This window comes from Gallus gallus, chromosome 6 (genome assembly GCF_016699485.2).
Source record: "Gallus gallus isolate bGalGal1 chromosome 6, bGalGal1.mat.broiler.GRCg7b, whole genome shotgun sequence".
Classification (NCBI taxonomy): domain Eukaryota; kingdom Metazoa; phylum Chordata; class Aves; order Galliformes; family Phasianidae; genus Gallus; species Gallus gallus.
In genome coordinates this window covers 11,686,058-11,696,311 of record NC_052537.1, presented here as the reverse complement: position 1 = coordinate 11,696,311, position 10,254 = coordinate 11,686,058, and the positions used below count along the sequence as shown (strand labels likewise).

General features: G+C 60.3%; 1 protein-coding gene across 1 annotated transcript; it reads right to left on the bottom strand.

Annotated features, from left to right (window-relative positions):
• Positions 1 to 4,114: 4,114 nt before the first annotated feature.
• Positions 4,115 to 5,656, bottom strand: NEUROG3 (neurogenin 3). The gene is made up of 2 exons (XM_003641471.4): positions 5,114 to 5,656; positions 4,115 to 4,485 (listed from the first exon to the last, which is right to left on the bottom strand). Exons 1-2 carry the CDS (start codon positions 5,607 to 5,609, stop codon positions 4,115 to 4,117), a joined length of 867 nt encoding a protein of 288 aa, XP_003641519.3. The 5' UTR covers positions 5,610 to 5,656.
• Positions 5,657 to 10,254: the final 4,598 nt, after the last annotated feature.

Below are 10,254 nucleotides of genomic sequence, written 5' to 3'. Positions count from 1 at the left end.
AGCAGTGTGGCTAAAATGAAGACAGTCCCCTGAGTCGGTGGGGTCATTTGGAATGCCAGTGTGGGCTGTGAAAAATGGCAGCTGGGGGCCTGGGGAAAAAATAAGCAGGTCGTGGATAGAGTTCTGGTAGTCTTAAGGCTCCTAGAATCATTCAGGTTGGAAAAGCCCTCTCAGGTCACTCATTCCAACCCCAGCCCACCCCCACCTGCCCACTGCCCACATCCCTCAGTGCCACATCTCCACATCTCGGCATCACCTCCAGGGACAGTGGCTTCACGGTGAATGCATAGAGCTGTCTGCAGATCAGAGCCCTCCATGAGAATCATGGCCAAGTTCAGAGGGAAAAGGGAAAGAATACAAACTGAGGTTACACCTTTCCTCAGCTCTGTTTCCAGAAACAAAAATATCTTGGAGTGGAAGCCATGGGGATGAAGCTCTGGTGCTGGCACCACACGGGAGTTCATGTGGGGCTGCTGCATCCACCAGGCTCTGCTCTGTTTGTCTGTGGCTCCAATGGCGACCCCACAGATGCTCATGTGTTGGCGAGCATCTCCCCAAACCTACAGGTCAGCAGCGTGGGAGGATGCCAGGGAAATACACTGTGCAAGCATCTGTCTGTCCGTACAGCTCTGAGTCTGTCTGCGGGGACACGGGGCGTTTCCATTTGCTTCCCATCAAGGGACATCTGGTTGTGCCAGCACAGCAAAGCCGCACTCGGCTGCGGTGTATCGTGAATTTGGGCAGGCAACAGGAAGGCTCTTCACAGCCTGAGAGGCACCAGGCAGGAGGAAAACAATACTGGCTGCTGAACACTCAGGGCCTGGGTGCTTTTTTTGTAGAAAGTAAGAAGAATGGATGTTTACTTGCAGGAAAGCTAGGAGCGGAAAAAGTTATCAACTCCATTGTTTGCCACAAATAATTTCACCTTATCCAGTCATACGGTACATTTGAAAAAAAAAAACCCACAAAAAAAAATTTGTTATTTAGCATCACTCAGTGCCTTATCATGGAGGCAGCACCATCTCCTGGCCGAGCTCCCTGCACTGAGCTTGTAATGCCCCCAAAGCACTGACCCACAGCTCTGCCACCTACAGGGGTTGGCAGTGGGACCTTTGTGTTTTGGGGCATCACAGAGTGCAGAGAGGGGACACACAGCCACCAGCTGGCTCTGGAAGGAGGGCTGATAAATGGCTGCACCGTGCTACCCAAAGAATTATTAACATTGGGGAGGCCGATACCTTGGCTTTGCCCGTACAGCTGGGTTCAAGGCAGGAGTGGCGTGCCCACTGCTTCTCCCTGACAGGTTTATGAGCACTGTGCTGGGGGGGTAAATCATTGCCAGAACCACAAGGCCGAGGTACCCCTAATGTAGGGGGTTTCTCACCACAAGCTCCCCAAGCCCACGTGCTTGTTGGGTTGGTGCAACCCACAGCCAGCCTCTCGATGTCTCTCCAGCTCAAAGAGAGTGGGATGTAACTGAACACTAAGGTCCAGGCTGGCCCCAACCCTTGTCCCTTTTGTCCCATCTTTCCCCGAGACCCCCCAGGTGCTCCAGGTGGCTACAGCACAGCTTCGAGTATCGACCTGCTGTTATCAGCTCCCACTTTATCAGGAAGGGGCCTGCTCCACGCTGAGCACCTGCCCCATCAATCTTCCCCCGTCCCTCAGTGCAAGGACCCAGCTGAGTCAGAGCGGCAGCAACGGGGACAATACGGCCGCGTGTCCTGGGCTGGCACCTGAAGGCTTCATGAGTGATGGACGGGCACCAGGTTCTGGCTGCAGACATGCCTTGATTTGCTCTTCTGTCTGGCAGTACAAACTCTCTCCACTGCTTTCCCCATAGAGTACAGCCCTGGCCCAGACGGGCGGCATTCCCCCTCACACCGCTTGGGATCTCCTTTCAGCTATCGCTTTTTGTATCGATTTTAAAAGGGGGCACTGCGGCTTTAAAAAGATTCCCAGACTTGCCTTTGTGACCGGAGGAGAGGGTGGAGTGGTGGCGGAGGTGGAGACCCAGAAGAATGAAATAAAGAGGAGTACAACAAAAAGAAGTTAAAAGTGTGAGTGACAAGTTTGCGGCAACAGGCTCCAGCCCCTGTGGGGTCGTTTGCGCGAAGAATGGAAACAAACGAACAAATGAGCTGGATTTTCATGCTTGGTGGACGGTGAATGAATAAGCATCTTTTAAAACCCTATCAGGAACTCTTTGGATTGTCATTATAGCTGTGGGGGGGTGGGGGGGAAGGCAGACTTTTGAGCACTGGCCATGTGAAAGAATCCCGATTCTTCGCCTTTTCTTTGCCGGTGAGCGTGGCTCCACTGCAGTGTGCAGCAGTGCAGGAGCTCTGGGTCCGCACGTGGGAGCATCCCATGCCCATGGAGTATCCCATGCCCACGGGCGCATCTCATGCCTGCAGCTGCTGAGAGGCCATGGGGATGGGGAGCACCTCAGCCCGTCAGCATCCCCTACACTTGGTCGCTTTTTGGAGGCAAGGGAACAAGGAGGAGCGGGGACACGTCTGTTGCCCTGAGGAAGGGACATGCTGCTTCCTCTTGGCTGGCCCTGGCCATGAGCCTGACCTTTCCAAGCCATGCACATAATGTATTGATGGACAGGTGCTGGTCTCAGCTGCTCGCTGTCCAAAATCTGGACAAATTCTGAATTGGTGTGGCAGTAGTAAGCATAATATTACATATTCCAAATCTCCTATCTAAATCCAAATGTTGTAGTGAGGGGATCCCCCCCTCCATTTGCAAAACTAAAAGGCGAGTGCTCTGCACAGGATTTCCATGCACAGACCTGGCACAAGCCTGCACCCTGGGCTGGAGCGGGTCCCTGCGGCCACCTGTCCCTTCCCACCACAAAGTGCGGTGGCATAAAGGCAGGCGCTGGCGCTGGGACAGCCCCGTGGGGAGAAATGAGACCATCATGCACTGAACATAGAAAAAAAGATAAATGGAAAAGGAGTCTTTCATTCTTCATTATCAAGTTTCCATGGGTTTGCCAAAACCATAGCAACCAGTTCAAGCAATGATTAACTTAATAATGTGGAGGCAAAGGAGGGAAAAAAAGCATTCAGGCCCCTAAAGAAGTCACTAGTTCTTCTGAGGTAGTAAATCCGACCCCCCAACACACAGCCCCACAGAGGACCAGAGGCATCCCAAACTCCCAGAGAAAAGAATCTGCAACGCCACGAAGTCCACTGCAGCAGCCACATTCTGGAAATCCAGCTGTGACATCTCCTTCTGAGACTTCTGTAACGCCTGCTGCGCGCCGGGCTTCATTTCCTTGCCCCTTCTCCTGCCCATACGCACCCTGAGTTCCTTTTGCCTGCTTTGCCAAAGGCTGCCTTTGCAGCACCCATCCAGTTATCCCCGCCGTCCCGTGGCACACGCAGACACAGAAGAGTGATGTTCTCCGATACAGAGAGAAGCTGGGAAAGCGTTAAATGATTTTATCACCCAAATAACCACGGGTTCTTGCCTGTGGCCACACACAGAGGCCTTGGAGCACGTTGCAGACTGTTAGGGTATGAAAACAAAAAGCAATTCAAGCAGCAAGGGGGGAAGGGGAGGAAAACTGTTAGGTCTTTCATTCTGCCTGTCTGACCTGCGGTGCAGATAGATCACGTTCGGGAGCAGCGCACACAGATGGGCGCACGCTGCCTGCTCCCTGCCTCAGCCTCTCCCACCGCCTGCGTTCTCCGAGGGGTAGGAAGAGCAGATAACTTTAAAAAACACATATACGTCCCAAAATAACCCGGCAGCGGTTTCCGAGCGCATCAGCCCCTCGCGGCCCTCTCCCCACCCCGCGGGCCGGGGACGGAGCGCACGGCGGCGCCTTCAGCACCATGGCCAGGGCCCGGCGCGCCGCCGCGGGACGGCAGCGGGACCGCCCGCGCAGATTCCGCGCAGACCGCGCACAGCGCAACCGGAGCCCGGACGAGGCGCCCGGGAATCCCGCATCCTCGCTCTCGCCTCTTTTTTTTTTTTTTTTTCCCTATCGTTGCGGGACCGGGGGGCTGTTTGTGCGCGCGCCTTTGTTTTCAGTAACCAAATTTCTTTTGTTCTACAAATTGCCTCTATAGCGTCTCTTTGCTGCTGGCAAATGGGCTCAGCTGAGAACAATTAGCATCACAATGGGCTTTCGGCCTCGCAGGGCGCTTTGTCTAGCGACGACCATCCCGCTGGGGAGCACCGAGCGGGGAGGGCGCCCGGCCGTAAATCTCCAGCTACAAATTGAGTCGCGGGAGGAAAGGGCCGGGGAGGACTCGCGGGATCCCCTCCTCCCGGGGCCGCTGCGTGGGCGCTGTTCCTTTTCCCACCGGCTCTGCGGAGCTGCCCCGAGCTCGGCGCCCTGCGTGAGGCTGAGCCCTCCTGGGAAGGCCTGGGTCGCGCCGGGGCCGCTCAGCCGCGGGTACTCGGCGTCGGGAGCGCTGCACCCCGGGGACGTGCCCAAAACTGCCCCGGGAGGCAAACCGGGATCTGAAAATCGGGGGACGCACGGCACGAAATGCACGCAGGGTGCCGGAGAGCGCACGGCAGGTTGCTCAAGGATGCAGGACCCCGCTGAGCTGCTCTGCGCGCACAGAGCACGCAGGCCTCCGCGAGGCCGGCGCTGTCCTCCCCGGCCCGGACTGCGCGCGATTTTGAAAGATCTTGTTGGAAAGAAAAGCAGCGAGTTGCACAGGTCTGACCGCGACACACTTTATTCTCCTCTTCTTCCAATAGTAACTAAAAAATAATAAGAAAAAGAATACATCCGCGGCCCCTCCAACGGTACAAACATGCGGATCACCTCTCCCCAAAATACTCTTATATACAAAATATATATTTGTTATGAAATATAATCAATAAATACCGATAGCGACAAATTAATATAATTTACCGTTTCCGAGTACAAAACCGTGATTTCTGTCTGCCCACCCGACCCCGGGCCTGCTCTGCTAGGCGGGACGGGGGGCCCAGCCGCCGCCCCCGGCGCAAGGTGAGCGGGGAAACCCTCGGGCCGGGGGCGATGTTCAGCGCCGGAGCGCGGCCCGGGGGGCTCAGAGGAAGGCGGGGAAGGCGGCGGGGCCGCGGCGCGGGGCAGCAGGCGGCGGGGCGGCGGGGCAGGGCGAGCCCCAGGGCCCGGGGGAGGCGGCGGCGGCGACGGCGGCAGGGGGCGGCGGCGGGGGAGGCTCGGGCAAACCCTGCTCGGCCAAGAGCAGGCTCTGCGTGAGCGCCCAGATGTAGTTGTGCGCGAAGCGGAGGGTCTCGATCTTGGTGAGCTTGGCGTCGTCGGGGAAGGTGGGAAGGACGCTGCGGAGCGCGTCCAGGGCGGAGTTGAGGTGGTGCATGCGGTTCCTCTCCCGGTCGTTGGCTTTCATGCGCCGGCTTCGCTTCTGCTTGCTGAGCGGCCCCTCGCCACGCGCCTTCCCAAGGCCGCGCCGCGCCTTCCCCAGCCCCTTCCTGCGGGCCACCTCCCGCGGGGGTAGCGCGCTGCGGGCGGGCGACGCACCCCGGCTGCCCGCGCCCGCGGAGCCGCCCGCGGCCGGGGATGCGGCGGCGTCGGGGCCGCCTAAGTAGGGTTGCCCGGCGGCCGGGGCGCGGTCGCTCTGCGGGGCCATCGTGCGAAGCCGAGCGGCGTCGGCCCGCGGGGAGCCGGCCCCGAGGCCCCGCTGCGCCCCGCCGCCGCCGACTGCACCTGCGCGCCCTCGGGAAAGGCTCGCGGAAGGCTCCGGGACCGCCCCGTGCCGTCCCTAGAGCGCGGGCAGCACGGGTTGCGCGGCCGGCACACGACTGCCGTTAAGCCCCTATATATAGGGCCGGCAGACAATGGGGATTTCCCAGTCGGGCGGCGTGCGCGCCCCCCCGCCCGCACCCACCCCTTGGCACGCTTTTATCTTATCAGCCCGTCGGGAGCGTGCCGGCCCGGCACCGCCCGCAGCCCCGGCCCGGCAGAGCGAGAGCCCCCGCAGCCCCTCCCGCCCCTCCCGCCCTGCGCCCCCCAGGCTCCGATCGCCGGCACCCGGCCGGGGGAGGGGGAGCCCTCTCTGCTGCCCTCTCCCGCCGCCCCTCCGCCGCACTTCGGGAAACAGGGGCTGCCTCCCGCCGGGGAAGGGTCCCCCCAGGGTGTCCCCGGCCCCCCGCGTCCCGCCGGCCCCGCGCTCGGCCCGGGGAGGGCAGCCCCACCGCCGGGGCTCTGTGCGCAAAATGCGTCCGGAGCTTTGCGCACGGACGGCAGCGGGTGGCGGGGAGCGGTCCCCTCCTTGCCCTCGTTCGCCCGGCGCGGAGCGGGGGGTCACGGACGGCGGGGCCGGAGCCCCTCGTGCAGCACAGAGCCCTCGGGTGGGGCGAGCGGGTTCGGCCTCGGGGCGCAGTCCGGGTGGGGCGGGAGCCCCCCGTTCCATCACCAAAACGGCGCGGCGGCGACCGCACGGGGACGACGGCTCCGCCAGCGGCCGGGCCGGACCGCGGCGGGGCGGGGGGCGCTGCCCAGGGCCGGGCCCCGCCTTCCTCTCCCCACCGCCCGCCCGCAGCCCCCGGCCGCGGTTCGTGGCCGCGGGGGAGGCGGCGCGGGGAGCGGGGGCTCTCCAGCGGCGCGTGGCGGCGGCGCTCCCCCGCGGGCGACGGTCGGGGGCGGCGGAGCGGGGCCGCGGGGTGGGGGGGTGCGGCCCCGGGCGGCCCTTGCGGAGGGGCTGCGGAGAGGGCGACGGGGGATGAATAGGGAGGGCCAGCGAGGCCTTTTTTTTTTCTTTTTTTTCTTTTTTTTTTTGTGCCTGTGCAATTGGATGACAAAAAAATCTGGCGAGCGAGTTTGCAAGGCTCAGACTGCCCACTTCAAACGTCCTTCAAACAAAAGCTGGAGAGGGAAAGAAAGCCCCACCTGGTACCGCTGTTTGCTAAAATAATAATAAATAGATTTCGTTTAATAAATAATTACAAGAGATTGTAAAGTGGAGTGCTTTGGGAAGCATTAATCACGGGGCCGGGGGCAGACATCACCTGCTGGCGGACGGGACAGCGGCATTGTGACATCACCTTCCCCCGCCGCCTCCCGATAACTGCCCCGCGCCGCACAAAGCCGCCCGGTGTGTTTACCCACGGGGGCAGAACCGGCACAATATCGCCGCGGACGTGATAAAAACCCGCGGGGGCTTCGCGTCGCGCTGCCGCTCGCACCTGGCCGGGCCCTGCGACGCGGGGTGGCACCGAGCGGCCCTCGGCCGCGTTTACATTGCCCCATTTTATGCTCCTTTACAACAGGTTTACTGCAAGCCCTATCTCCCGGTCCTATTTGTCTTATTTTATTGAAAACATATGGTAACCAGCGCGGCCCCCGCCTGCCAGGCGCTGGAAACGTTTCGCAAGCCGCAGTCTCCCGGCCGCTGTTTGAGCACCGGACGGGGGGGGGGGATGGACACGATGCTCGCCTCCCCCCGAGCCTCTCGGGGCCCTCAGCCGCCCCCACCCCGCACAGCGCGGCCCCGCGCCCCCCGCCCGGGCTCCCTCCGATCCTCTCGTCCCCCCCGGAGCCCCGCGCTGCGCTTTGTCACTCTGCGGAGGCGCCCGACAGATGCGCGCAGCCCGGCCCGGTGAGGGCGCGCACGGAGCGCAGATGCCAGGCGCGGGGTGCACAGATGCCACTTTGTGAGCGACCGCTGCGAACAATATTTCTCCCTCCCTCCCCCCACGGCGGGGAGAGGGGAAGGGGCGAGGAAGGAAAGAAAAGAATTAAGGAGAGAAAATCGGAGAAAGAGAGAACCGGCCGTGGGAGCGCGTCCTGCCCCGCCGGGCGCACGGGGACCGCCGCGCAGCGCTCGGGACTTGAGGGTAGGGGCCGAGCCGCCTCCGCGGGAGGGTCCCCGGGGCGTCCCTCGGCCCCATTCGCCACCCGGATCCCGCGGGGCACAGCCAGCGCCTGTGCTGAGGCTGTGTCCGAGGAGACGGGCTGTAGGGAGCGGGGAAACCAAATGGCCAGGGGAGGAAAGAGAGGCAGCAGATGCCGAGCACAGAGCACTCAGCGTTAGCCAGGGTCTGTGGTGCACACAGGTGGGTGCTGTGAAACTGTTCTGCTGAAGCATTCCACAGCAATGTGGGACGTGCACGGTGTGCAATTGCAGGGTCCTCGGTCACCACTTCCCACCAGCCCCAGCTCCTCGAGGTTTGCTCCCTTCGTGGAGAGCACTCAGTGGCCCCACACTGATTTACCATCACCAGGAGAGCTGCTCTCCTTAGGGCTCTCCGGCTGTGCCTAAGCTCCACAAGCTCCTGGGGAGGTCTTGCAGGAGCCCCCAAGGCTGCACCCTGCACCCCTTGATAGCTCCGTGGGAAGCACAGACCTCTGCCACCAGCGAAGCGGTCTCAGGCTGCCACCCCAGAGCACTCCCAGCTGCAGGGCAAAGCCCATCTCCTACCTTGCAGGTGCACAGTGGATTTATGACTGGTGCAACCCAGGATGCTCTCAGCATCTGCCCATCAAGCACCAAAGAATTGAGCTCTGCTTTGGAGCCAGCCCTGGTTACACTTTAGGACATCAGTAAGGTACCCAAGAGAAGCCAAGCACCAGCTCTGATGCTTCCTATCTCCTTCCAGTCCTTCCCACCCTGCTGCCCAGGCCAAGCCAGGGCAAGGCTATTCCCAGAGAAAAGGAAACGTGTTCTGCTGTGGAACAAAGTGTGCAGTGGATGAAGTGAGCCCAGGAGTCTCTTGCACAGGAGGTACCCATCCCCAGTCTGGCTGTGCTGGGTCGATGGGGTGTGCAGGGATGGGAGACAGCAAGGGGAATGGGCAGCTCTGGAGAGAAGATGAAGTGTATTTTCAATAAAAAGGAACCTGGGTATTTTCAGCCAAAGCACTTTGCAGTACATACCACATAACTCTACCACCACCCAGCCCTGAAAGAGAAGCTGCACCAAGCCTGAAGCAGCCCTGAGCGCTGCAGTTGCAACGAGTCATGCTCCAATCTTGTGCCAAAAGGCTGTGAAAGGTGGTGATTTCAGCATGGAACCTCTCAAATAGTCACCTCCCCAGGCCTGCATAATCTGGGGGGCCAGGTGACCCCCAACTGTAAGGGGGGGACTGGTGGTTCCCTGCTGGCCATGCCTGTACTGGGGGCTGCAGAGACCAAGGACAGGGTCCTGCAAACCTATCCAGGATGGAGGCTGCCACCAGCAGCCCCGTGGCACCATCTGTTGAGCCTGTGCCATAGCTGAGCTGAGCCATCATTGGGAAATGTTGGAGGGAGTGCGGGTTCACCCCCTCCCACTGTCTGGAGCTGCTGCCATGCCCCACACTGGGCTCCAGTGCTCCCCAGTCCACTGCTGGTCCCTGCCCCCCACTGGCAATCAGGGGGCTTGAGGCTGCCTTCCCCCTTGTACCCAACCTGGGGTTCCCATCACCCAACACCTGCTTTCAGGTGTTATGGATGTGCAAGGCAGTGTTGCCTGGACTGGTGGAGCAGCAGGAGCAGTGTGACCCCATCACAACCCGCAGACAGCTCCCAGCCACCTCCAGCTTTGGGGTCCCCAGCCCAACACAGTCCCTGTGCCCCGTGCAGGGGTGCCTCTCCCTCCCCCAGCTCTCACAGTGATCCCCACCATTTTTTCCAACATCATTTAAGTTTCTGGAGCAATCTTTTTTCTCTTTTTTTGTTCTTCTTCTTTTTTTTTTTTTTTTTTTTAAAGCAAACCATCTACCATATGTTCTCCCCTGAAAGGGGTAATTGTTAACAGATCATTAAAACACCGTGGCGAGTGCTCTGAGATTCCTTCCCTTGGTCTTACGCATTATCCCGTCTCTGTCACCCTTTCAATGCGGCTTTGAGGGCTCTGCTTTTCTAACTTCCTTCTCGGGGGAGAAAAAAAAATAAATGAAAGAGCCACTAAAGTGACCCTCTTCACAGCTCTCCTCCTTTCTTTTCAATGTCTTTTTCGACACCCAACAATAATCGGGGCTGGCGTGCTGCGGGGTGGGGGCTGAGGGCTGTATCCTGCCCCGCTCGTGGGCACTGGGGTTCAGGGGCAGCGCATGGTGTGGCATCAAACTTGCCTTTTCCTTCTACAAAAGGGGTCTGCACATCCCCAGCCCTTCATCCCCTTGGCTGTGGAGAGCGTGGGCACATTCAGTGAGGTTTGGTTCCACGTTCCCTGCTTGGTGCGTTTTCCCCCCATCCGTTAGCTGCTCCCCCCAGGCAGTGCTGTGTTTGCACGGCTCAGCACAGCCTTGCACTGCTCCTCCGTGTTTCTGAGCAGCAGCATGAAGCCCTGGAAC

What these genes read in the sequence shown, in the direction of transcription:
- NEUROG3 (XM_003641471.4), bottom strand. Translation starts at nt 5,609, where the DNA reads ATGGCCCCGCAGAGCGACCGCGCCCCGGCCGCCGGGCAACCCTACTTA. An exon ending in CGGGCCCTGGGGCTCGCCCT is followed by an intron (nt 4,486 to 5,113) that starts GCCCCGCCGCCC and finishes CCCGATTTTCAG; the next exon opens with ATCCCGGTTTGCCTCCCGGG.